Raw genomic sequence first — 27,248 nt, 5'->3', positions numbered from 1 at the left:
AGCATCCTGGGCAGAGGGAACTGCATGGACAAAGATCAGGAGGCAATAAACCAGCAAGGAGGATGCTGGTTGAGGGGACAGAAGGGATGGGCAGGGGCTGGGGTGGCCCACCCCAAACCAAAAAGGGGGCTGAACACCAAGCCCTAGGCCACAGGGAGTGTTCCGCCCAAGAGAAATCCACCACATGTACATTGAGGCTAGACAGGGCAGGGCTGGAGGCTGAGGCCAGCAGGGGGGTCGCCCCTTGGAGAGACCAAGGCTTAGTGTCCCTGGTGGGGGAACTCATGCACAGCCATCTCTTCCCCCTCCTACCTCCTAAGGCTCCAAGGTTCTAGGCTGAAGCCCTGTGAGTATGTATTGAGTTTAATCAATTCCAGATCCTCAAACGCTCCTTTCTCCCTGACTCCCCTCCCCATGTCTTTGCCACACACATGGTGGCCATGAGCTCATGGGGGACCCAACCAAGGAGGCAGCAGGCTGCTAAGGGAGCCCCCAACTTCCCATCCCACCTGCCCTCACAGCTTCCACTGGATCTATGTGTTAGTTTTATTTTCTTTGCTTTGGTCTATACAAAAAAAAACCAATAACCAAAAACATAAAGCGAGAATAATAAAACTCTCTGCTGGGACCACCCCCAGCCCCCCACACCCACGTGAGGAGGTGGTGGAGGGTTTGAAACAGGAAGGGGAAGAGAAAGCCCCTCACCGCACACCAGAGGGGTCAGCCAAGAGCACTTCTCAGGAGTCAGCTAGGGCGGTTGTGTGGGTGGGATGGGGTGGGATGGGGTGAGAGGGAGCTGTCCCCAGAGCTCCCAAGCAGGGGCCAAAGCCAGCTGAGCATCCTTGAGAGGGGAGCAAGCAGTGTCCTCATCTCCGTCCCATCTCCCTGGTCCATCCCTGAACTTCTCAAACAAGCTTTGGATTCTGGGACTTTGAGCATTGAACCTGGGTTCTGGCCACCCCAGGGTCTCAGAACAGTTGGTGGGTTGGAGTTCAGTGAGAAAATCAGGCCCAGAGAAGGAACCAAAGCTCTGAGGGGCCCGGGTTGCTGGAGTCAGGCCACCCAGGGTGGGGGTGGGAGTGGGGAGTGATTACTGGGTGGGGGAAGAGAGTGGGTGGTTGAGTCTAAAGCTTTAGTGCCAGGGTCACAGAGGTGGGAGGGGGTGTTGGGCCCTGGACCCACAGCCTAGGACAGAAAAGCAGGAGCATCCCTAGAAAGACCCTATAGAGGACGTCTGGAGGCATGGGCCGGCGAGAAGTCGTAGCGAGAAGTCGTGGCCCTGCTCCCCTGGGCTCAGGCACTTTCCTGTCTCGCCCTATCGCCCACATGGAGAGCCTCTCAGATGAGGAACCGCACCTGGGGGAGGGGGGGTTATACACAGAGGGGTCAGGGCAGGCCTATGGCCTCCAGGAGCTTGTGCCACCTCCGTGTCACCCACCCACTACCCACCTGCCCCCAGCAAGACAAGGGAGTGAGGCAGGCCAAGGCACACCTTCCTCAGGGGAGCTCAATGGCAAAAGGCCCCACACTCACTTCCCCCAGAAAAGGGCCAAGGTTTCAAAGGAAAGATGACAGGGCCTTTGTGAGAAGCAGGTTCTAGCGGGGAAGAAAAGCATGTCTCAATGGCCCAGAGGCCCCAGGCATGGGGGAAGCCTGCAAGCAGGAAGGTGCCGTACTGGAGTGCAGCCAGCTAGGCCAGCATATGGTCCGCCGTGGGGTAGGGGGGCCTCAGGCCGTCGCTGTAAGTGTCGATGGGATAGTCCGCGTCCATGTCCATGTGCATGTCCAGGGGGTCCAGGGGCACATCACTCGAGTACATGGGGCGGTAGGTGGCGTCCATGTCTGGGGAAAAGAAGAGAAGACGACCTTCTAAGGTCTGCAGACCACCCTGCTGGACCTCACAGTCCATCTCCAGTGGGTCTGACCCCTTCTCCACTCCCCCACATCAGGGGGCCTACACAGGAGTAGGTGTGGACTCTACAGTGGCTGCCACTGGTCATGCGGCCCTGGAGACACAATGCCTCTCCTTCACTCACATCCCCAGAGACCCCACACTGCAGGCTCTCGGGGCCCCCTGAGGAACTCTGCACACACTCACCATCTGCATAGGGCTCATTGATGGGGATCATGCTCTGGGCCTAAGGAAAGAGACAGAGAAACATTGCAGGAGGGGAGAAGGGTGCAAAATGTCGGCTCTGGGCTGGGGGGTGGGCAGCTAGAGATGCTTCTACAAAGAGGGAAAAGCATAGACCCCTCGAAGGAACAGAGGAATGAAATGGGGTTACACAGTGCCCCAATGGACTCCTCTCCTCAGTCACTTCCGAAGAGTTGAAGTTCCCACCGTTCTCACATAGGGATGCACACAAAACTAGGGCAGCCCTGGGGACAGCAGTGCACAAGATGACTTGAGAACGGGTACTGGGAGCTGCCCCACCCAGGATTGGGGCAGCAATAGCCTACAGAGCACCTCTGCACACGTTAGAAAAAGGCACCGCCCCCTGCTTCAAACACTTCTAATAACATGGACAAAATAAAATTGCCATTCTGGCAGGTCAAAAGCAGATAGTTTAACCTACCTCTGCCATCTGCTAGAAATGGTCATCAATGATCCAATTACAAAATAAAAATCTGAAGTTGACAGTATGGTAGGAGGAGCTCCCTCAAAGGCACTGTCCCATGTGCAGTGTGCAACTTGCACAACCATACATTGCAGTCCAACCCAGGATACTCACAGCCTCCCACGCAGCTGGGTCATGCTTGAAGAGGGAGTTGGTGAGCTCCACAGACACGCGTTTACGGTAATCTGGGTTCTTGTCCTCGGAGATGCGGAACAGGACAGCCGCAGCGTAGGTGGCTGAGCAGAGAGGAGAGGAAAAATCAATTCAGCGCCTGCCTTCACCCTGGCTGGAGGACCAAGACCCAGCCCCCGCTCTGTCTCCCCCTGGCCCACAGCACAGCCCCTCACCGGTGCCCTCGTTGCGGGAGTGCAGTAGCTCCATGAGTGGAGCTGAGGCCCCCTCAGCATCAATTGCATCAGCTGCCTCCTTGTCCTGGGCCAGCTCACACAGCACCCCGGCAGCCACGCGCTGGATGTTCTCCACTGACGAGTACAGGAGCTGGGGAGAGGGTGCGTGGGGTGGGGAAGGGGCGCAGGTGGGCAAGGTGTAAGGCAGATGGGAAGCCCGCTAGCCCCCCAGCCCTGTTAGTCTCGGCTCCCCTGTTCTGGACTTAACACCAGCTCCTACTAGAAAGTGTGGAAAAGTCTAAGAAACATAAAGAAATAGGAAAGAAAACCAGCCATAATTCCCCACCCACATATAGCCTTTGTTAATACACTGGCATATTTCCATCATGTTTTTATCATAGTCCTGTTTTAGGACTATGCATCCCTATTTTGATTTTTATTTTATTTTATTTATTTATTCATGAGAGACACAGAGAGAGACAGAGAGGCAGAGACACAGACAGAGGGAGAAGCAGGCTCCATGCAGGGAGCCCGACGGGGGACTCGACCCCGGGGCTCCAGGGTCAGGCCCCGGGCTGAAGTCAGTGCTAAACTGCTGAGCCACCTGGGCTGTCCCTTATTTTGATATTTTGATTCCTGTTTTGTTTGTTTGTTTGTTTGTTTTACCTCACGCTGTAACATAAGGCATTTTCCTACATTATTAAAAAGCTTTACCTAGAAATCTGAGTCCATACTGATAAGAAAAAAGAGAGTGCTAAAAAGCCAAACAATAACAAAAAAACAAAACAAAACAAAACCCCTCATTGGTCACAACTGGAGGTTGCAAGGATGCTAATCCCTTACTCTGAACTCTAGTACTTAAAGGGAAAAAATTTGAAAAGCCAAAAATTCTTCAACCTCACTGTATTCAGCCATATGATATAATGGACCTTTTTTTTTTTTTTTTAAGATTTTATTTATTTATGGGACACCTGTGTGGCTCAGCGGTTAAGCGTCTGCCTTGGGCCCAGGGCATGATCCTGGAGACCCGGGATTGAGTCCTGCATTGGGGTCCCTGCATGGAGCCTGCTTCTCCCTCTGCCTGTGCCTCTGCCTCTCTCTCTCTCTCTCTGTGTGTCTCTCATGAATAAATAAATAAATCTCTCTCTTTTTTTTTTTAAGATTTTTATTTATTTATTTTCACCAGCCCAGGGCATTCTCATTTATTTTTTTCTTTGCCAGTTTGATAGCAGAAAATGGGACGATCTCACTGGGAGCATAAGCTTCATTTCTTTAAACTCCTGGGGTTGAGCACTGCCTGTTTATGAGCGACCTGGGATTGTTTCTGCCTCTGCCCATCTAACCACTGGGGTCTAGTATTACTGAGCTCTTTTATATGAAGGATACTAAACTCTTGTCTGTTGTGATACTTGCAAACATTTTCCCAGTTTGCTACTGACTTTTTCTTGCTTTTTAGACTGTTTCTGACGTACAGATGATTTTAACGTTTATGTGGTTGAGATATTTTTCTCATTTGTGATCTCTTCCCTTGCTTTTGAGCTTGGAAAGCCATTCCCATGCAGGGATCTGCTAAGGGGTCACTCCTGGCATGGTCACTGTTCTCCAAACTCCTCCAATGACCTCTTGATGACTGGCCCAGACCCACCAAACCCATGGCTGCCACTTTCAGTAATGGCTGCAGGGGTTGGAGGGACCTCTGCTGTCCACCTGCCCCAGACTCACCTGTACAAACAGGGGTATAGTGTTGAGTCGGAAGATCTCCATGCGGTTCATGGGATCCCGGGCGAGGATGTGCAGGGCTCCAGTGCAGCCCTCCACAATCTCCTCCATCCTCACACCGTCCTGTACAACAAGAGGCATTGGGTCATGGCAACTGATAGCCCTTGGACATGCCCAAATGCCCCCACCATGACAATCTGCCAAACCTCATTGGTCCTCAGAGTTCCATTCAATTGCAACTTGCCTCCTCATTTACACACACACACACACACACACACACACACACACACACACACACTCCCTAGCAGGACAACTCTGACCTCCCCGGAAGGCACCACCAGCAAACCTACCGTGTAGGGCTGCTGTGTGCCTGCAGCCACATGACGCTGGGCATCCTGGTGAGCCTTGACCAGCAACTGGACAAGGCGGGGAATAACTGCTGCCTCCTGCAGTGGGGCATGGTTTGCTGGGCACAGAGCCAGATTCCTGATCAGGCCGATGGTTGCCTGATAAGAAAAAGGACAATAATCAGGGACATTCTTGGGCATCTAGAGAATCTCAATTTCTAAGCATCATCTCCTCCTTCCCTTGTCATCTCTCTATCCCCCAGGCCAGACACAAACATGCTCCAGACCATGAGCCACTCCTAGCCCATGTCCCTTATTCCATAGAATCTGTGGGTCCTCATGTCTAATGCTAACAGTCCCTGCTAAAATGATGCCCCACTCCAGAACATTCCACCAGCCCCATGCCCTGACCCTCACCCTTGTCCCTTCCCTCAACAACCACCCTCCCCTATACACTGGAGTTTTACTTGCTTTTCAGCTAATTCCCAAACCCTGATTAGCAGGGAGTCCTTGCTATGGTTGACTTCAAAGCTTCCTGCTTTACTGATACTTCTATTGTAATCAATCCCCAGCAAGGCAGCTTTGGGAAGAAGTGTCCTCCTCAGGGCACCCCATCTGCCAGGGGCCACTCTGGCCTCCTAGGGTCCCTCAGGGTCTTGCGAAGCAAGCTATCATCTCCTCTGACCCGCAAAACAAGAATCCAGAAGGCTAGGTACAAAAATCACGAGATGAGGACATGAGCACAGGTAGATGAACTACCAAGGTCACTTGTCACTTAGCGGCTAGGTGAAACCCTCCCCCCGCCTCAAGCTTACGGTAGGGACCAATCCCAAAGAGGGACCACATGCCTTTTTTTCTCACTATGGGTTTTTAAAATTCAATGTATAACTACTTGAGAGTCATTCCTATCTGTACTGTCAAACTGTCTAAAACTTCATCAATGGGAGCCCTGCCAGCTGGCTCTCCTGCCCTCAGGCAGCCTCCTGTGGAGAAGGCTGTACCCCTTCACACCCTTAACTCCCTCCAACAGATGCTAAATGTGTCCCCCCAGAACCTTTCTATTTTTTATCTGGTTAGGATCCCTCCTCAAATTTAGCAGATGTGGCCTTCTGACACATGACACTTTGCTAGCCTCCTTGTATCTAGACATGGCCACATGGTCAAGATCCAAAGCATGAGTGGAAGCAATGTGTCCCACAGACTGGCAACATCACCCTGGAATGTGTTAGGAAGGCAGCGTCTCAAGCCCGCCACCACCTACAGACCCAGGGCCTCTCTGCTCCATGGCTCTGCCTGTACCCAGCTAGCACCTAAATCCTGACTGCCGAGACCTCCTACCCCCCACCTGACCCCCACCACAGCCACAGGGGAGACCTTGACCAGTGGCCACTGGTTGGGCTGGTTGAGAAGCTTGACAATGGCCGGGATGCCGTAGTTGAGGCGCACAGAGTTCTGGGCCATCTCGGCCTCCGGGTGGCGGCTGGTGAGGTGGCGCAGGGCACAGACGGCGGGCTCCGTGATGTCGTCCTTGTCGCCAGCCCGCAGGATGGCATGGATGAGAGCCTCCACGCCGCTGTTCTGGGTCACCAGCGTCTTATTCTTGCTGTTGTTGCACGTCAGGTTGGATAGAGTGCCCGTGGCACAGGTGAGGACGTTGACGTCGTCCACACTCAGCTGGTTCACCAGGATCTTCAGGACGCTCTCCAGGCCCTCCTGTGGGTTGTGGGGGAGGCAGCAGAGGGTGAGGGAGACTCTCTGCTCCCGGAGGTCTTCCCAAAGGTGTCCAGGGGGAGCGAGATAGCCATGCAGCTGAGAGCCAACGGGCCGTGCCCACGTGCCTGGGAACCGTTGCCCCGGCGCCTCTGCCGACGCCCCATGAGAAGGTGGCACAGTCCCATGGGGCAGTGGCACTCGGAGCGGCTGAGGGCTCCCCACAGAGCCACCACCAGCAAGCCATCTGTGACCTCAGGCCGGTCTCCAAGCTCATGCTCTTGCTTCCAACCCCCATCCCGCCCCCTGCATCCTCAGACCCAGGCAGGGTCAGAAGGAAAAGTGGAGGAGGCCACCTGTTTCAGTGGCCCAGCTGACTGCTCTTCCCTGGCTTCTCATCATCATTCTGGGCCTTCATGCTGCCCCTCTCAGTGGTCCCCAGACCAAATCCACTTCCAGGAAACATCAGTGATCTGGAAGCCTCACTTCTCCCAGGGGGAGCCACATGGGCCTTGTGGTAGAACAGAAAGACCCCAGGCTCTGAAATGACACTCCTGAATCCCACCTCTACCACTTACTAGCTGTGATCAAGGGCCATTACGTGACCACCCTGGGACCCTGTTTCTTCACCCAACCAACTGGGTCCCCTTTCCACCTCTAGTTGTTGAAAGGGCAAAGCAAGCCAATATCCACCAGGGCCTAAGCAGAGTCCAGCATGTAGCCGGGGGCCATTAAACAGCCTATTGATGGGGGGCAGGGGCCTCCTAGGAATGGTAATCAGGTGGGAAGGAGGGACCAGGAATCTTGTCCTAAAACTGCCATTTTTCCTTAAACTGTGTTTTTAGCTACCAGAGCCCTCAGGCCATCTCTTGGTACATTGCTGCTCCTTGTTGCAGGGTCTGTATCAAAATTACTCCCCTGGTATCATCTGAATGCCAGCTTAGGAATATCAGCCCCTTCCTCTGTTCCCCTTCCTGAGTCCTTAACAGCCATTAGAGCCCTAAGCTAAAGGGATGAGGAATTTCAGGGATTTCAGGGTATTTCCAGCCTTAGTCACAGTGGGGCAAGATGTAGAGGCCTCAGGCCTCCCACAGCTCCTAAAGTCAGAGTCCCAGACAGGAGACTGCCTGTGGCAAGAGGGGAGCATGAGGTGGCTGAAGAGGTGGACCCCAGGCCCCAAGGTCTCCCTCACCTGTTTGGTGGCCACATCCGAGAGGTTGCGCAAGGTCCAGAGACAGTTCTGTACAAGGCGGGGGCTGTTGCTTGTCAGGTGTTTGCCCAAGGCCTGCATCCCACCTGGGGCGAGAGATGGGGGCGTGTAAGGCAGGGGAGCATGGCCCACCAAGCCCAGCTGCCAGACAAAGCCCCCACCCCATCCCTCCTGGGCACAAGGGCTGTCCTCGCAGGCCATCCTCACCAGCCTCCACGATGGCAGGCTTATTGCTGGGACACACAGACAGCACCTTGAGCACACGGCTGGTGGTCCAGAGCAGCTTCTCATAGCTGTAGTTGCGCATGATCTGCACAAGGGCCTGGGGTCCTCCATTGGCCAAGATGATGAGCTGAGGGGGAGACAGTGGAGAATGAGTGTGAGATAGACAAGAAATATGACAAGGAACAAGGAAAGGGGAGGGGGTGACAGAGCTGTCGCTACCAAACTTCAACTAAAACCTGAACAGCTTTTATGACTACTAAAAAAGCCAAAATTTTGGGACACCTGGGTGGCTCAGCAGTTAAGCACCTCCCTTCAGCTCAGGGTGTGATCGTGGAGACCCAGGATCGAGTCCCACATCGGGCTCCCTGCATGGAGCCTGCTTCTCCCCTGCCTGTGTCTCCGCCTCTGTCTCTCTCTCTGTGTCTCTGATGAATAAATAAATAAAATCTTAAAAAAAAAAAAAGCCAACATTTTTTTTTAAGATTTATTTATTTTATTTATTTATGATAGACAGAGAGAGAGAGACAGAGAGACAGAGACAGAGGTGGAGACACAGGCGGAGGGAGAAGCAGGCTCCATGCAGGGAGCCCAATGTGGGACTCCATCCCGGGTCTCCAGGATGGCGCCTGTTGGGGCCAGGCGGGAAGGGAAACTCCTTAAGATGGCGGATACCCCAAAATGGCTGAAGTTCCTGTCACTACCTCCACTTGGGACGCCAATGGACCAATGACCTGCTGACAGCTTGACGCAGACCCTTAGACCTCTCCTTTGGACTTCCCCAACCGAACCCAATGCCCTTCAAACCCCAGAGGAGGAAGTCACCTTTGACTGGCCGAATTGCAATCCTTCCTCTGCATAGTGAGGGTCACTCTGACTGGTTGGGTTGCAATCCTTCCTTTGCATATGAGCCAACCAATAGGAAACCGTTCTGCCTTACAAGGTTATGTAAACCCCCTACCACCTTGTATTGGCGCGACTTCCCCGACCCATGAGTCGTGGAACCTCGCCCGAGGGTGCCTGCAATAAAATCTGTTCTTGGACCCTTGCTTGCCTTGGCGGTCTCATTTCCATTTAGTTACTAAAAAAAAACCTAACAGCGCCCTGGGCCAAAGGCAGGTGCTAAACCGCTGAGCCACACAGGGATCCCCAAAAGCCAAATTTTTTTTTAAAAAGATTTTATTTATTTATTCATAGAGACAGAGAGGGAGAGAGAGAGAGGCAGAGACACAGGCTGAGGGAGAAGCAGGCATCATACAGAGAGCCTGACGTGGGACTTGATCCAGGGTCTCCAGGATCACGCCCTGGGCTGCAGGAGGCGCTAAACCGCTGCACCACCAGGGCTGCCCAAAAGTCAAAATTTTTAAAAGGATGTCTGGGTGGCTCAGTCAGTTAAGTATCTGTCTCAGGCTCGGGTCATGACCCTGGGGTCCTGGGATCAAGCCCCATCTTGGGGTCCCTGCTTAATGGAGAGTCTGCTTCTTCCTCTGCCTCTCACCTCGCTGGTTCTCTCTCTCTCTCTCTCAGATAAATAAATAAAATTTTAAAAAAGATAAAAGAAAAAAGGATAATAAACAATGCTGACAAGGATGAGGTGAAACTACTAACAGACACCACCAACAACATTGTAAGTAACACAATCCTTTTGGAAAGCATTTGGCAATCTGGGTACAAGCCCAGAAATATTAAAAACCCTTAGCCCCACTGATGAAAAAATTTCCCATTCTTTGGGAAAAGCTGTGTGTCCAAAAATGCTCATGACAGCATTGTTTATAAAGGTAGACAATTGAGAGCAATCTAAATGCCCTCCCTAAGAATGAAGTCTGGGACCCCCACTTAATGAAATGCTATCTGCCATTGTAGAGGGTGATTTTGAGGGTACGGGAAAAAAATTAAAAATGCATAGAAAACAGATGCAAAGTTGTACATTTGCCATGACTACAACCATGTACAGACATGCCCACAGGACGAGTCCACAGGAAGCACACGGAGATAGCAGTGGTTGCATAAGGATAGTGACTTTTTTCCTTTTCCTCAACCTCAGAATATTCAGTTATATGATGAAAGATGTACAACCACGTATACTCATATATTTAAACCAAAAGGGGTAAAGAGGCAGTGGTCCAAAGCTACAGCTGGATAGAAGGAGATACACTGGAAGGCCTCGGGGTGTGGTTGGGGGGTGTGCGGCAGCAGAGCTCACCTTGCTCTCCTGGTTGCCATAAGCCAGGAGCTGCAGGCAGTCGGTGGTGATGGCCAGGAACTTGGGGTTGTTTTTGTTGAGGAGGGGCACCATCTTCTGCAGCCCATCTGCCAGGCGCACCGCCATCTTGGCGCCCTCCTGGTACAGCAGCAGGTTGTGCAGCGTGGTGATGGCGTAGAACAGGACCGACTCCACCGGGGAGCTGGGATGGTGGGCAGTGGTTTGATGTGAGTCAGGCCCCAAAGGTCTGGCATAAATGAGGGCTACCTCCCCCAGGAAGCCTTCCCCATACTAACACCCCCATGGAAACAGCACTTTAGGGATCGAGTCCCACATCGGGCTCCCTGCATGGAGCCTGCTACTCCCTCTGCCTGTGTCTCTGCCTCTCTCTCTCTGTGTCTCTCATGAATAAATAAATAAAATCTTAAAAAAAAAAAAAAAAAAAGGAAACAGCACTTTACTAAAACCTCATCGTCCCTTGAGCCCAGCCCCGCTCTTAGGCAGAGATCACACAGCACACACCACTCCTCTCCCCACCAGGACCATGACTCCTCCTGCTTCTGGGCTTTTAGCCCAGGGCTGAGCGCACAGTCGGTACTAAGGAACTACCACATGGGAGGCTGTGTGCTAGAAAGGTCCTATGAGGGGGTCAGAGTATCTCCAACCTCAAGGAACTCACAGCCTGGCATGGATAGAAGGAGAAAGACCAATGAACCTTGTAAGGCTGGGAAAGATACAGGGGGCAAGGGGCTGTCTCTGCTGTTCCCTCTGCCTGGGATACTCTTCCCTTCATCTACGCAGGCCAAACGCCACTCATCCATCAACACCCCGCTGTTAGAGTGCACAGCTTCCTGGAGCTCTGAGCAATCCTGGGCAGACCTCTCTCCAGCATATACTGTATCCTAGTAACTAACACGCCGGTCACATGCCCATCCCGCCTGCTAGGCTGTGAGTAGCTGAGCACCAGCACGGGCATGGGTCTGCACCTGGCACACAGTAGGTCCTCAATACCTGATGTATGGAAGCCCAGGGAAGAGAGAGGGTAAGCCCAAGTGAGGGGAGTCCCCCGTATCCCCCAGTGGGTAGGGGTGGGTACCTGAGCATGCGGACCAGGGCAGGGATGCCGCCCGACTTGAAGATGGCAAGCAGCCCCTCGCGGTGGTGGGAGAGGTTGTGCAGGATGCTGGTGGTGCAGCGGGCTGTGTCCAGGTCACTGGTGTTCTGCATAGTACGCACCACGGCTGCCACCAGCTGGGGCGAGCCCATCAGCGCCCGCCGCGACGCCTCTTTCTTGGACAACTGGTTCACAATCATGGCTGCCTTGGTCACCACCACCTGAGGGGGATGGGGAGGGATGGGAAAAAGTGAGCAGAGGAGCCGGGCTGGCTGGGCTGGCTGCCACCGTGAGATGGGGGGAGGAGGGCAAGTGACCCCCTCTACAAAGTTCAGAGGGACCCAGCTCAGACTCTCTCTGCTGATAGGGCCCTGGGTAGAGCCGGCCCCTGAAGACACCTGACCTCTCCCCTCTCTGCCCTGCCCCCACCCTGGCCAGGCCTCCCACGGACCGGGTCCTCATCATTGAGCAGTTTGGTGAGTTCAGGCAGGGCCCGGGTGGCCAGCTCGGCATCGTCCTGGTAGTTGATGAGATGTACGATGGCTGACTTGAGCAGCTGGGACGGCTCGGCCAGCCGCTGCAGGTTGGTGGTCTGCCCTTCCACCTGGGTGGCCAGTAGCAGCGAGCTGTCTTCGCCTGTCACGCCGGGACACATGGCCTCCCGCACCCGCTTGGCTCTGGCCGTCGTGGACATTTGGTACTCCAGGTCACCTGGATGGGGGGGTGTCAATGGGCAGGGACTGAGTGGCAGGATGGGCAGGGGTGGGGAAGCACAGGGGGCAGGGCAGGCCTTGTAGACTGGGCTCTCTGGGCTGGCTCCCACCCCAACCAAAGCCCCAGCAGCACCACTTGTGGTTCTGCCTCTCACCGGGGGAGGTCACCACCACCTCAGTCATGTCAGCTGTAAAATGAGGCACCACCTGTTCTGTCCATCGCAGGGAATTTTTATAGGGAATTAAATGAGATAATAGTTGTAATTTGCTCTGAAAAGAAAGAATGTCCTACACACATCACTACAAAAGTGTTAGTGAAGATTACTATCATGGGAACAGTTAAAAAATTTTGACCACTTACAAAGTGCTTAGCAGTGAATTAAACGTTTTTCTTATATTTTCTCATTTAATCTCATAATAACCCTAAAAGATAAATACTATTACGATCTCCATTTTACAGATGGGGAAACTGAAGCACAGAGAGTTGTTTGGGTTTTTTGTTGTTGTTGTTGTTGTTGTTGTTGTTGTTTTCCTAGGAGCCCAAGCTGGGGTCTGAACTCAGACAGGCTGACTCCAGAGCCCAAACCCCAACCCTATGCCGCTCCCTTAACAATCAGGTTGGGGTAGCAGCAGACAACCCAGGTCTCCTTTCTTTGAGATCTCATGATTCTAATTATATCCTCATCATCTCTGAAGGAGGCAACTCTCCCATTATAGAGGCAAACAAATAGAGGCTCAGAGGGCTACCCAGTATCATACAACAGATCAGAGGGAAAGGTGGGAGTGTGGGTTTCAGAAAGCAGGAGGTGGGTTCTTAGCTAAGACTCCGGGTTCCACCCCCTGGGTGGGTCCAGCAGCCCCACAAATAGGTACCCAAACTTCCCAGGCAGCCCGGCCCTGGCAAGTGTCCCGATGCCCTGAGGAGAAAGAGGCAGCGGTTCCACCCTCCAATTAGTCAGGAAGGAGGAGACACCCACACAGCTTTCCCACCTGGAATGCTGTACTTTTAGCTACCAACACAATGCCTGGTTCTCCCTGCCTGCTGTCAGGGAGGAGAGCCCCGGGCGGAGGCTGAGTTCTGAAGGGCCTCCACCTGTCACAGCCCGCCCCATACCTTTCCCAGCTCCCACAGCTCATCCCGTTCAGTGTTCGGGGCCTGGGAGGCACCCGTGGACAGCAGTCCTAGGGCTCAGATACCCTTCTCACCCCGGGGAGGCCAGCGCCCTAGGTGAGGCATCCCCTGCTGCCGGAGGCCCAGAGATGGGAGCCCGAACTGGGTCGTCACTCTGCCACCTGGCCACAACCTACCTGTAGGTCTCCTCCTACCCCCGTCAGGAGCCCTGCCTCCCCGTCAAACTTGGGGCCCCTGGAGCAAAAGGACCATCTTCCCTGATCATCCATGGGCCTCCTGAGGGCAACAGTGACACCTTGTCATTACACTGTAAGCTCATGGAGGGTAAGGACCCTGCCTTCAGACTTTGCTTCTCCCTCCATACGAGAAGTTTAAGGAAGAGGAATTTGCCGCCCTCTCAGATGGGGGCAACCCTGAAGTAGCTGTGCCTCCTCCCTCAGACAGGAGCTCCCATTGTCTGCCTCCTTTTGCCCTGACCTTCCTCCAGGACCCACACTGGTTTTCTGCTAAAGTATTTCCATGGAATAGTTTCCATGAACGAGTCCCCGGGGCTCCTGACCTTGGCTCTGGGGCACCTGGGTATAGGTGGTGGTCTTCTTGAGCGTGTACTGGCGCCCGCAGGCCTCATCCTCTTCCATGATGCCCTTGCTGCTGACGGAGGGCACACAGGTGTTGGCACCCGAGTGAATGCCAGAGTCATAGGTGTATGTCTGTTGCCACTCAGTCACTTTGATGGGTTGTTCAATCAGGTTCATCACTTCCATGATGGCTGCTGGGGACACAAAGGAAGACAAGAAATCAGCTGGCTCCAGTGAGGCAGCCCATCATCATCTGGCCCAGCCCCCGGTTTCAGCCCATTCCCAGGCCCAGGGAGGGAATCCCCACCGTGGGGTGGGATACCCTAGGGTGAGTCCAGGGCTTAGATCGCTTACCTCCAGCCCCGGATGGAGCACACCCCAGGGGGCGTGGGGCAGTTAAGAGCCAGATGCCCCAACCTAGCCCTGGGCTTGCTCATCTTGGTCTCCCCAGGCCCACACTCTCAGAGCAAAAGGTAACCAGGGCCTCCAGCAGGTTCTGGGGTCCCACAGACACCCCGCCCCCATGCACTAGGGCTCTCTGGGAAAGTCTATGGTGAGGCAGCTACACCCCAAGCATCGGACAGGAAACTGGGTGGGGCAGGGAAGCAGTCAGACGGGTTTCTCTGGAGAGCCCTGGAGGCTGCTGGGAGCAGTCAGAGGCTCCCTTAGAGACTCCAGGATCTCAAGGATCTTTCCTGAAGATGGGGCAGGATCACAAATGACCCCAGAGGCCCAAGCTCTAAGATCCCTGTCTCTCCAGCACCCCAGGTCTTAGAAGCCTTTTCTGAAATTCTGAGCCCCATCGATCAGTTCCAAATATCAGCCACATATGACTGGACCAATTCACTTCGCAGAACCAAACCCTCATTTGCAAAATGTGGGTAACACCACCCCACCCCCACCCCCCGCAGGTTGTTATGAAGGCCAGATTTGTAAAGGACCCAGCCAGGTGCCAGGTACATAGTGGGTGCTGGGTGTTGGTGGCCGGCCACCTATCAGCGGTGCCTCTCCCTCAGTGGGGGGTTCCCACTTCCTGTCTTTGTAGAACCCAGGCTAAGATAAGGGGTGAGGCAGGCCTCAGGAGGGGTTGCTGCTATTCAGGCGCCCCTCCATCTCTCTGCAGAGACGTGGGGGCACTTGAGGTGCATGAATTGCTGGGCCATACTGTGTACCAGGGTGGTGGACTCTCACTCGGTCTGTTTGGCTTCCCTGTCTCGGGAGCTGACCCCTGAGTCCCACCCCTGGGAGGAGAGGCAAGGGGGGCTGTGCTCTGGTGAGGGCCCGCCTGGTGCAGAGCTTTCAATAAGGCTGTCATCTGCGCAAGCAGGTTTTATTTTATTTTTTTTTAATTTATTTATGATAGTCACACACAGAGAGAGAGAGAGAGAGAGAGAGAGAGGCAGAGACACAGGCAGAGGGAGAAGCAGGCTCCATGCACCGGGAGCCCAACGTGGGATTCGATCCCGGGTCTCCAGGATCGCGCCCTGGGCCAAAGGCAGGCGCCAAACCGCTGCGCCACCCAGGGATCCCTGCGCAAGCAGGTTTTAATGCAGATCCTCTGCTCCCCCCGTTTATGGACAGGGGAACTGAGGCTCCACCAGGTAAGGTGGCAGAGTTGGGACCAGGCAGAGGTGTGGGTGACACCCAGTCTGAGGCCTTGGCACATGCAGACTGTAGGCTGGTCCACCCATGAAGGCGGGCAGTACTCAGCACCTCAGAGCTATTGTCCCATGGTGATGGGGGCCCAGGTTCAGCTGGTTCAGCCTGGCCCCACCCCAGGAACAAAGATCTTTAGGGTATGTCTTCCCAGGGTCACCCTCAAGGAGGAGGATGAATGATCCTCAGGCCTCCCTGCCTTTTATGGTGACACGGGCTCCTTCCCGGCCTATGAGCACACCTGGAACAGGCAGAGGCAGGAGCCAGACCAGCTCCCGGCTGCCTCCTTCCTCTCCTCTCTTCACCCCAAGTGACTCAGAGTTTCGAGCTGATAAACAGAAGCAGGCCCAGAACACCAGACAGCAGGCTCCGTGCCACCAGATGCACCCAGCTGCTTCCCAGGCACTGGCCAAGTGCGGCTATTTCAGGAGGAGCCCCCGGCCCCCACCCTAACCACGCACTGCCCAGTGTGCTCCTGCCTTCCCTGGTGGGAGAAAGAACAGAGAACTTTGGAGGAGGAAGCTTGTCACGGAGCCACCCCTGGGGAGGGGAAAGCCCTGGGGAGGAGGCCTTGGGCGGCCCAGTGCTGCAGAAGGAAGGTAAAACTCTATCAGGATTAACCCTGTAATGTCACTATGCCAGGCAGAGGGCTGAGCAGGCATCTGGGCACTGAGATCTGTTCAGGACAACCTGGAAATCTCCAGCCCTGCTCAGTAAGAACACCCCACCTGAGCCAGGAAGAGCCCCCCAGCATCCTGCCCAGAGCAGAGACCATTCCACCTCCCCCTGGGGCTTCTCAGCCAGAGGGGCACAGGCCTCACCCAGAACCTCAGGATCAACCCCCCCCCACTCCCCACCAGCCTCCATCCACAGGGACCCCCGAGATCAAGGCTGGCCACAGGAGGAGCATTTTCCCAGCCAGGGAGGGGGGTGGCGGGGGTGGAGGCCCCTCACTACCACCCCCCCAGCCCAGGCCTGGAGCCAAGAGAAGCTAAGGGCTGCCCAGAGCAAGACAGAGGCCACCAGGAGGTCAAAAGATCCATGGGGGAGGGGACACTCGGTTGCTTTTACAGTCAAATGAATCTCCAGCCTGGTGGGGCATTTTACCGGTCCCAGTTTCCAGTTGAGGAGACTGAGGCACCACCCTAAGAACAGGGCAGCGTTCTGCTGGGATCCGGGGTCTGCCTCTCTGCACACCAGCCTCCAGCCCACTAAACAAGGCTGCTCCCCTGGCTCCTAACGGGGGACGCCCTGCAAGGAGAGAGGGCCAGACACTGGTGTACGACAGGGGCTGGCCAGAGCATGGGTAGAGCTGAGCCCCTTGCCAGCAGGCGAAGAGGCTGGGGAGGCCAAGGGTGCTCACAGTTGGAGCCAGAGAGCCCTGGCTGTGAACTCAGGAGTACCAGGCCTTTGGTCCTGGTCCCAGCCACAGAGACCCAGGCTGACTGGTGTCCTTAGGCAATTACTTGCCCTCTGTGCTTCATCCACAGAGAGCGTGGCCCAGCTGATCTCAGAGGAGCGCTGAGATCTCAGCCTTCCCAAGACAGACAAGAGAAGGCTGAAGGTGGGCCACGGGAGAGTCAGCAAACAGTGCAGAGAGGACACACACTAGAACTCTTCTCAAGGAAAGGATCCTAGGGTGAGCTCCTCCTGCAGCAGGAAGGTGAGGAGTCAGACCTCAGGAAGGACTGTCAGGCCACCCCACCTTTCTCACTGGCTCCCAGGGGAACCAGGGCAATTCTCTCTCACCAAGAAAGAAAAGTGCTGTTTTGGCACTTCCCAGGGCGGAGGGGGCCGCACCCAGCTTGGTCTCACCCCTCTCCACCCTGCACCCGGAGCGGGATTGCCACAATGCCCCTGGACAGAGCCAGGGTGGAAGTGGGCGAGACAGGCGCGGGCCCTGCCCACACGCTCTGGCCAGAGCCGGGCAGAGCCAGACACCGGGCAGCTTTCTGAGTTGCATGGGGGGCCTTTGTTTCACAGCATGCTCTACTGCTGGAACACAGGAGGCTGAAGCAGCTCGGGAGATCACAGGGTAGGGTGGGGACAGTACAGGGGACAGGAAGAGAAGCCTGGGCCCTGGAGAAGGAGCGCCAAGGAAGGAATGTGCAGGCAAGCTCTGGACAGACCCTGCCCTTCATTCCTGCTTCCTCCCCAGCAGCCTGCCACTGGGCACCCTAAGTCCAAGACGGTCCCGGCACAGCGTGGTCCAGCCGAGACGCTAAAATTAACTGCCACTGGGGTTCCTGGCTAGCTCAGTCGGAGGAGCAGGCGACTCTTGATCTTGGGGTTGTGGGTTCGAGTCCCACATTGGGTATAGCAATTGCTTAAAAATATTTTTAAAAACCTAAATACGGTTTAGGTTTAGCCATTGCTTAAAAATAAAATATTTTTAAAAACCTAAATAAGGGGGATCCCTGGGTGGCTCAGCGGTTTGGCACCTGCCTTTGGCCCAGAGCACGATCCTGGAGTCCCGGGATCAAGTCCCGCGTCGGGCTCCCTGCATGGAGCCTGCTTCTCCCTCTGCCTGTGTTTCTGTCTCTGTCTCTCTCCCTTTCTCTGTTTCTCATGAATAAATAAATAAAATATTAAAAAAAAAAACAACTAAATGAACCCCCCCCAAAAAAATGAACCCCACATCGGGCTCCTTGCATGGGACCTGGTTCTCCCTCTGCCTTGTCTCTGCACCCCCACCTCTCTCATGAATAAATAAATAAAATCTTTTAAATAAATAAATAAATACCTAAATAAACAACAACAACAAAAAAAAACCCTGCCACCAGACCTACCTCAGGCCCCTGCCCCACCAGTGTTGGGCACAGCTGGGCTGGGCGGCAGGGTGCCAAGTGTCAATAAAACACCTGGGAATGAGGACAGGAACGGGCCACCGAAGAGGCCAGCTGGAAGCAGACTTAGACACATTGCATGGGAGAGCTAGGAGAACAGGCAGGGTTCTCCAGCAATTCCTTGGGCCAGAGACCAGCAGATCACGGGCGCAGAGGAAGGGGGCTGCAGGCAAGGCCGGAGAGCACGGGAGTGGGGGGAGACGATCCATCCATCCTCACTCACTGGCTGCGTGCCCTTGGGCAAGTCACTCGACTTCCCTGAGCTTCATATTCCTCATCTGCAAGGTAGAGATAATCAAGCCGCTCCTTTCTTCAGACCATGTGTGGATTGTGGATCTAACACAGCCGTGACCGTGGAATCCCTCTGTGGGCAGTAAAGGCCCAGGCGAGCTTTTTTCTATTAGCAAAGCAAAGAAATGGCAGAGGAGGAGCCAGCAGTCAGGCCCAGCAAGGTGGCCAGCGGCCAAGCCTTCCTTTTTTGGGACCCAGGACCAGGGAGGATGTCTACCTCCCAGCCCTAGGCCAGAGCCCCTGGAATGGGGTGAGGTGTGACTGGGGAGTTGTGCCTGGTCCAGGAGGGAAGACACTGCTCTGCCCACTGACCACTGCCTTGCCTTTCCCCAGTGACATGTGCTGCTTCCTGCAGCCAGGGCTGGCCAGGCCAGTAGGCCTAGACATTCCCCACATAGCAGTCCCAGGAGAGAGGCTGGGCTGAGCAGGGCCACCAGCCCCCACCCTTCCCCACTGTCTCTGACTCCAGCAGAGACTTGGCCAGCGCTCCCAAGAACAGACAGAAACAGACCCTAGAAAAGTAGAGACAGATGTGACTGCTTCCTTTGAGAGCCCTGTCTCCCCCAACAGGCTGGGGCTTCCCAGCTAGGCCTCCCCCCTCAGACTGGTGTGGCTTCCAGGAGGAAACAACCCACAGACTAGAGGTCCCTTGACAGGTACTGTAATCTCTCCATTCAGAATGGTCATTCCAGGGCAGCCCGGGGTGGCTTGGCGGTTTAGCGTTGCCTTCAGCCCAGGGCGTGATCCTGGAGACCCAGGATCAAGTCCTACGTCGGGATCCCTACGCGTGGAGCCTGCTTCTACCTCTGCCTGTGTCTTTGCCTCTCTCTGTGCGTCTCTCATGAATAAATAAATAAAATCTTAAAAAAAAAAAAATGATCATTCCAAGCAGGCAGAGACTAAAGTGGGCACAATGTATGGCCAGGGCCCTGGGGACAGGAGTAGACAGAGGAGCCCATCCTCCTGGATGCTTCCAGAGGAAAACCCTCGCTTCCGGTCTGGAGGGCAGCCCAAGCTGCTGCCCAGGACTGGCTGGGGGTAGGGGAGGCTCAGGTCAGGCCGTCCCAGCTGCTGTTTGTTTTCTTCCTTCTGGGCTCCCTCCCAAAGCAAACAAACCAGGGTGGGAAAATGAAGGGGACTTGGAGGAAGGGGGGAAATGCAGGGCCAGGTGGCTCGACCCTGAGAACCTCCGGGCTCCCCTGGAGAGGGCTCCAGCTGGAGCTCCCGTCTCTGCTGCTGACACTCTGTGGGCAAAACCCCAAACCAGTGGATCACCCCAAACCAGGGCTCCTGGGAATGGAAAAACACTTCATCCAGCCTCAGGAAACAACAAAGGCTTGACCTGGGTCAGTGTCACATCACACACAAGGGCCCCTGGAGGGGGGGTTGGGGGGTACAGCTGGTATCCTCTCCTTAGGGGGTGGTCCCAAGGGTTTCATTCTGCAGGATTGCCTGACCCCCTCCTGGAAGTACAAGGAAAAACCGACCATGACTTCCCTGTTCTACATTTGCTGGAGAAAACTAGGATGTGGATAAAGATTTGGTTAAAATTTGTTTTTGTTTTTTAAGATTTTTATTTATTCATTCATGAGACACACAGAGAGACAGAGGCAGAGACATAGGCAGAGGGAGAAGCAGGTTCCCCGCAGGGAGCCCGATGTGGGACTCCATCACGGGACCCCAGGGTCATGACCCAGCTGAAGGCAGATGCTCAACCACTGAGCCACCCAGGCGTCCCTAAAATTTGTCATTGTATACAGAGCAGGAGATCATTGAGACGGAGGCTAAGAAACAAGATAACGCTAAGAAAAAGAGAAGGGGAAGAAATGTTAGTGGTGGGATTATGGAGTGAGATAATGGGTGATTTTTTTTCTTCTCTTGCAAACTTTTCTAAACTTTCCAATCTTTGAAAAGATACTACTTTTTCAATCAAGAGGTTGGAGGACTCACACAGTCCAGCCTCTCCCTCAGCCCCAAACAAGAAGCATACTGATCGCCCAGCCCCTTCCCAACTCTTCGGGTCTCTGCCACTCAGTCCCTGTCCCTACAGTGAGAAGGAAAGCAGGCTTGTTAACTCACACTCTGCAGGTCACAGGGAACAGAACTTCTTGTCCTGAGGGTTCCCAAAGGCTGAGGTGCCAGGAGGCTGAGCAAAGAGCTTTCTCTTCAGGCCTGGCCAAGGAAGTTGCTAGAAATTGGGGCAGTCCATGCCCCCAGACCTCCACTAGATTTAACCATGCCCCAGGGGAGAGACCTGAGGGACCTGCCCCAGCCACACCTCTCTTTCTCTTCACAGGGGTCACTGGGCCAGCCGGCTCATGGATACCTGTCCCTCTTACCACCAGGACTCTCTTCTCCCAACAGACACAAGACTGTGAGTTTCCCCAGGGACCCCCCCCACAGACCTCAGACTGGCACCAAAGGCACTGACTCCTTCCTGTCCTCTCTCCTGGGCATGATGGCCCTCGTCCAGCTCCCACAGAGCCCTGCTTCCTCCTCCTCAGAGAAGAGTCACCTCTGACCTTCCATCTCTCCCTCTTATTCAGCAATGCAAGATCTCATCTCTAACAGACAGGAAGTCCTTCCTCCTGTCTAGCCCCATTCCTTCCCTAAGAGCATCAGTCCCGATGGCTCTTGTGTCCTCAGGGATGATAGAAAACAGCAAACCCAGAACCCTCTCTATAGCATCAGATCATTCTCTTTCCTTCTCTGTCACATCAAGTCCCCTCAGGCTTCTCTTCTCCAAGATCAATAACCCTGGGAGGGGGGGTATCCTCCTCTTGACCTGAAGGGATTCAGAAGCCCAGTGCTGACAGGCAGTGCCCAGGCTACACCCACAGAGAGGCCCCATTTCCCAGGCCCATTCTGGTGTCAGGTGCCCAGCTGCCAGAGACAGTGACACCAGCCCCTCCCTCAGGGACCAAGGCCCTGGCTGACCCCACCCACACCCACCACCAGAAAGGCCCGCCCAGGTCCTAGGGTCCCGGGCTCCCAAGCAGAGGACAGCCAGCTTGAGGCCCCAGAGCAGCCAGGCACAATCCTGAAGCACAGTGGCCCAGTCCTAAATCTGACTCTCGTTTCCGTCTCCTCCCCAGAGACCAGGGCCCCCTTCATCTTGGCACAGCCCCAGTCCCCAGCAAAGCAGGAAGCCCCACTTCCTATACAGGGACAAGCCCAGAACAGCCCAGGGTCTGGCCCAATGCAGGCCAGGAGGCAGCAGCAAGTTTGACCCCTGCACTCCTCTCCCCCACCAGCCTCTTCCACACATGTCCACAGCCTCTGGCCTTGGGGAGATGTCCCCCTCCCCGAGGAACTAAAAACCAAGCCACGGAGGTTTCAGAGGGCTGGAGGCTAGGACATGAGTCACCCCCTCCTGACCAACCTGCCCCCACCTTCACCACCCACACATACCTTCCTTGGTCATTTAGAATTCTCTTCTCCCCAGATTCCCAAACAGAGGCTCTCAAAGAACAGTGGCAGATTCTTCCCAGAGCTGTAGTGGGGTGATACACAGTACAGCAGAATGGGATCCAGGCTTGGAACCAGAGGACCCAAAGGCTAGTCTTGGCCCTTCTTGGGTTTCACTGTGCAACCTTGGACAAGTTAGTTAACTTCCCTGAGTTTCAATTTCCCCATCTGCTGGACAGAGTAATGATAACCTGCCTCTAGGGACAGTCATAAGGATTAAGTGAGAACACTCCATGAAAGTGCTTAGTATCTGTAAAGTCCTCCCTTGCTTTTTTAGTCACCATTTATCAAATACTTATTGGGTTATGGGTATTACTCCCATTTTGTAGAGATCACTGAGGCTCAGAGAGATGAAGGGACCTGACCAAGGCCACACAGGTAATAAGTGGCAGGGCTGGGATTCAAACCCAGAACTGCCCTACAGTAATATCTCTCCAACAGCCCTTCCACTGACAGTCACCCCATCACTCTCAAGGGGTTCCTCTCCCCAACCCTTCATCAGAACCTGCCCCATGAGCCTCCAGGAGGGAATCCTTCCTACATGTTCTCAAAGCTTCCACCCTGGCACCCCAAACAGAGGTTCAGAGGGAATGGGGGCGGGGGCAGGGTGGAGGGCTCCTGTCACCCAAGCTGGGGCTTGATCTAACAAGAAATGACTCACTGGATCCTACCTTTCCCCCCCCTCCCCCACTACCTCCCTTCCCGTGAACCACCAGTTTCCACCAGGCACCTCCTAGTGATACTTCCTCAGTATTATCTTTTGATCACAGCCACAAACCAGATTAGCTAAACTAATCATTTAACCAATGTAATTACAATGCCTTCCCCTCCTCCACTTTGGCACACAGAAGAAGGAAAACAGGTTATTTTTGCCCAAATTCCATGACCTTTTGCCTCCCCGGAGGAACAAGACCCACTAGAGCAGAAGGATGGGGTTCCCTCCTCAGCCTCCCCTAACCCAGGGCGTTCCATGAATATGGATCTGACCCCTCCTCACTCCCCCAACTACAACCATGAAAGAGGTGGTAGGGTCTTCCCAACTGAGTCAGGCCCAATAGCCCTGATTCCCTCCAAAACTCCCTTCACCCCAAGACTGAGGGAAAGCCTGGCTCTTCTATTTCCCCTCTGCTCCTCAAGGAGGCTGGCATCCAAATCCCTGCAGAGAGACCACACCTCCTATTTTTGAACACGAGGGCTGAAAGCCTGGTGATCTCCAACTCTGCCCTGGGAAGGGGCTCTCAGGAGATTGGGGTGAAAGGGGCCCTCATGCAGCTCTACTGAAACCTTCCCCCCTACAGCCTGTCCCACTCTCCCCACCCAGCAACCTCAGGAATGGGTGGCTGGGGGACTGCCTGCAGAAGCCTCTAGAAGGAATGCAACTTCAAAATCCAGAAATCAAATGGAAACCAAACCCCAAGCTCCACACTCTTCAGACTCAAAGACCAGCCAGCTATATAACGTGGGGGATGGGGTAAGGGAAAAAAAGGCCAGAACAATCGCTCCCCCCTCCCCACCCTCGTCAGTTTGGCCTGGCCTTGCCCCACCCCCATTCCTGGGGAGGGGGCAAAGCTTGGGAGAGAGGCACTGGCGCAGGCCTCAAGCGAGGGGGTGTGGTGGTCCCCGGAGGCAGGAAGAGAAGGAAGAAGCTGCTTCCCCTTTGGCGCACCCCCCACCCCTGCCCCCACCTCGGGCCCTAGGGGCCCAGCAAACAGGATGGAGGTGGGGGCAGGGAGGACAGGGTCAGAGAGCAGGCACTGGCCCAGGTTCACCCAGGCCGGCTGGGGGAGGAGGTTCTGCCCCAAGACGGACCCCCTAAGCCTGGGGGAAAGCCCTTGAGCAAGGAGGCAGGAAAACCCGCGGAGAAAGCTTCCAGCTAGAAAGTTTGTTGGGGGTGATTTTTTCGAGGTTAGAGAAGAGCAGTCCTGTTCCCTGGAAGCAGCAGCCACGGGAACAGGGCCAGTGAATTCTCCAACTAGGCTCGACCCCTCCGCCCGGACCCCAGTCCGAGCCACGGGTGCCAGACACCAGCTGCGCGCGGAGCCGGGCCCTGCGCCAGTCCCGCTGTCATCCCATCCCATCCCACCTCTGGGGGCTGGGCCCTGGTCCGACGCCCACCGGGCCGGACCGAGGCGCCGCAGGTACAGCACCGACGAGGCCGAGGAGCGGAGGGCTGGGCCTCGGGACTCTCCGGGCGCTCACCTGCTCCGCAGGTGGGGCCTGCGTCGCTGGGAAAATGTGCGCTCGGCCCCCAAGGCTGGGCAAGCCGGGCGCAGACAATAGGGCCCCACCCAAGCCTGGGGGAGTAGAGAGGGAGGGAAAGCGAGGATGACGCGTGAGGTGGGGTGAGGGTGGCCCCAAAGACACCAGCGGCAGCAAGTTTCCCGAACTGTACATTCCTGACTACGGAGTAAGCCTTGGGACGCAGACGAGCAGGGCAAAGTCTCCCTCGCAGGAGTCAGGGCGCGAGTCGGGCACGCGGCGTCGGGCGAGCTCACCCCACGGGCCGCGGGTCAGGCGCTACCCCAGAGACACCTGCCCTCGTCCCTCCCCGCCCTCCGCAGGTCCCCGGCGCACTCGGCCCCCGGCGCCCTCCTCCCGAACCGCGCGCCCCCTAAGCGGCGGCGCCCAAGGAGCCCAGCGCGCCCCCTGCCGCCGGTGCACGGTGGCGCTTCCTGGCTCGCGCCCTCACCTGCCCGGAGACCGCGGGCATCGGCCTCTCGGCCGCCCGCCGCCCCTCCCTCGCCCCCGCCGCCCCTGCCCCGCTCGTGCGCACCTGCGTGTGGAGCCTGGCCGGGCTAGGCAGGGGGCGCGCCGGGCTGGGGGCCGGCGCGGGCAGCGGGTGGGCTCGGCGCGCTCGGGCGGCGGCTGCTCCGGACTCTGGCCAAGGCAGCAACTCCGTAACCGAACAAAAGGCGAAGGGACCTGACAGCCAAGCCACGCCTCTCGCCCCCTCGAAGCTCCGCCCCCGAGGGAGACGCCCACCCGCTGAGGAGGGCTCACTGGCTGCCTCTCCCGACGGCCCCGTCGGGGGGCGGGGCCCCGCGCCCAGGCCTCCTCCCCCGCGGCCTCTGTTTATCCGCTGGCCATTGGCCCCGGGGACTGCTAGTCGGCTCCGCGGACGGCCTCCAGCTTGAGGTTCCAGCCTCCCTCCGCACCTATTGGCAGACAGAAGGTTACTCCCTCCCGATTGGGCAAGGGATTGTCAGCAAGGCTGGGGAAAGCACCAATGGGAAGGATGGGGTGTGTCTTGCCCCACCCTAGCTCTGAGCAGGTGAGACTCCTTACTCTCCCCTTCCCCCTACCTGTCCAACAGGTGAGTCAGGAGGCGCCATGGGAAAGGACAGACGCCCTCACAGGCCAGCCAACTCAGCGTCAGGCGTGAGGCTTCTTTGGGCTTATTCACTCTTGCCACAGAGGGATAATAACATATTTGTATAGCACTTCACAGGCTTTTTTTTTTTTTTTCTGGGTTGGGATTTATTTTTCCCCCCCCAAAGACGGATAGCGCATGAGATTTAGAATCAGAAGGCCTAAAAAAAAGAAAAAAAGAATCAGAAGGCCTGAGTTTGGGTTCTGCCGCTTAGTAGCTATCTGATCTCAGGCAAGTTACCCTACCTTTCATCCTGTTCATCTATAAATTGTTCATCTTTCACCACTTCATCTATACATTGGGTGCATTAGCTGTATCTGTCTCATGGGGAGTGTGGGAATAAAACTAAGGCTCGTGAAATCACTTGGACGACTGCTAAATGTTAGAATTTAATGATATGGAGGGATTTTTTTTAATTCTCATGACAATTCTGGGGGGGATTAGGACAACAAAATGAGCCTCATTTCAACAATGAGGAAGCTGAAATTCAGAAAAGTCACAAAACAACAGAGTGGCATGCTAGAAATCCTTTCTTCTAATTTCTTTCTTTTTTTTTTTAAGGTTTTATTTATTTATTCGAGAGAGAGGCAGAGACATAGGCAGAGAGAGAAGCAGGCTCCTTACGATGCGGGACTCGATCCCGGGATTCCGGGATCATGACCTGAGCCAAAGGCAGACACACTCAACCACTGAGCCACCCAGGCATCCCACTTTCTTCTAATTTTATCAAGGCCCACCAAGCGCATGTTCTCCTGGTGGAATAATAGCATAGATATAAAATGTCAAAGCAGTGGGGAGGGGGAGGGGGAAGGGCAAAAACAACTATTCTGGGCTGAGACAGAAGAGCAATGATTTGGGACAAAGATAGAGAAAGTAGTGGTGGGTGTGGAAAAAAAAATCAGGCATCAGATCCAAAAGAAAGCAACACTAACATAAAAGAAATGGGGCAGCAGCACCCCCTCATTGGTGGAAGGTCGTGGGTTAGTTATCAGAAAGAACTTCCCAATAGGCAAGCAAGTTAAGAAGATGAGGGTCTTTCCTTTCTGTGGTTAATGAAACGGATGACTGCTCCAGTGGATGTACAGCATGCTGAACTTCCTAAAGACATTCATTCATCAACATTCAAGTATCAAGCACCAACTGTATGCTAGGCACCAGAGTAGACCCTGGTAACACAGAAAACCAAAATGATCCCAATCCTCGAGAGGTTCCCAGAGAGCTAAGTATAAACAGGTCACCATAGCCACTCTGAGTGTGTGGGAATTGGGGGAGTGGTTGTTCAGGGAAAGGTCCTCCCTCCAACAAGTTCCATAGTCCCCACGCTGGCACTTGGGGTGGGCTAGGTGAGGGCACCCCAGCAGTATCCTTGACCACTTTCCCACCAGAGAAAGGAATGATGGCCAAAACAGTCTCACTTCTGAGGCTTGTGCCATCCAAGAAGCCTCCCTGGAGGGGGTCAAGGAGACATCAGCATCCTTAACCAGGTACCATCCCACATGCCAAGGCACTGTCCTTCATTTAGTTGCCTTGACTCCCCCTCCTCTTGCTTTTCTGAGTATCTTCCTACTTTGTCCCTCCCCGCCCCCCCCCATTTGCTCCCCCTAGCCACCAACCAGGCAGTACCAGCAGTCCCCAGTCCCCAGTACCATGGCCAGCCCTCAGCTTGGGAGAAATAGAGCTCCCAACCCTAGGGTTTCACTTCCT

General features: G+C 55.1%; 1 protein-coding gene across 5 annotated transcripts; it reads right to left on the bottom strand.

Annotated features, from left to right (window-relative positions):
• Positions 1-532: 532 nt before the first annotated feature.
• Positions 533-25,083, bottom strand: JUP (junction plakoglobin). Of its 5 annotated transcripts, none has more exons than XM_055303629.1 (14): positions 24,948-25,083; positions 13,895-14,107; positions 11,942-12,201; positions 11,473-11,711; positions 10,377-10,578; positions 8,159-8,303; positions 7,934-8,037; positions 6,406-6,744; positions 5,035-5,190; positions 4,688-4,807; positions 2,966-3,116; positions 2,733-2,854; positions 2,099-2,138; positions 533-1,842 (listed from the first exon to the last, which is right to left on the bottom strand). In XM_055303629.1, exons 2-14 carry the CDS (start codon positions 14,097-14,099, stop codon positions 1,691-1,693), a joined length of 2,235 nt encoding a protein of 744 aa, XP_055159604.1. In that variant the 5' UTR covers positions 14,100-14,107; positions 24,948-25,083; the 3' UTR covers positions 533-1,690. The 5 variants fall into 5 exon arrangements, with proteins under 5 accessions (XP_055159604.1, XP_055159683.1, XP_055159836.1 ...); XM_055303708.1 differs by having other exon boundaries at positions 13,895-14,104; positions 24,948-25,082; XM_055303861.1 differs by lacking the exon at positions 24,948-25,083 and adding an exon at positions 24,864-24,881.
• Between the last annotated feature and the right edge of the window lie 2,165 nt (positions 25,084-27,248).

The sequence above is a fragment of the Nyctereutes procyonoides genome, unplaced genomic scaffold (genome assembly GCF_905146905.1).
Source record: "Nyctereutes procyonoides isolate TBG_1078 unplaced genomic scaffold, NYPRO_anot_genome, whole genome shotgun sequence".
Taxonomy (NCBI): Eukaryota; Metazoa; Chordata; class Mammalia; order Carnivora; family Canidae; genus Nyctereutes; species Nyctereutes procyonoides.
This window is presented reverse-complemented; position numbering and strand designations above follow the sequence as displayed.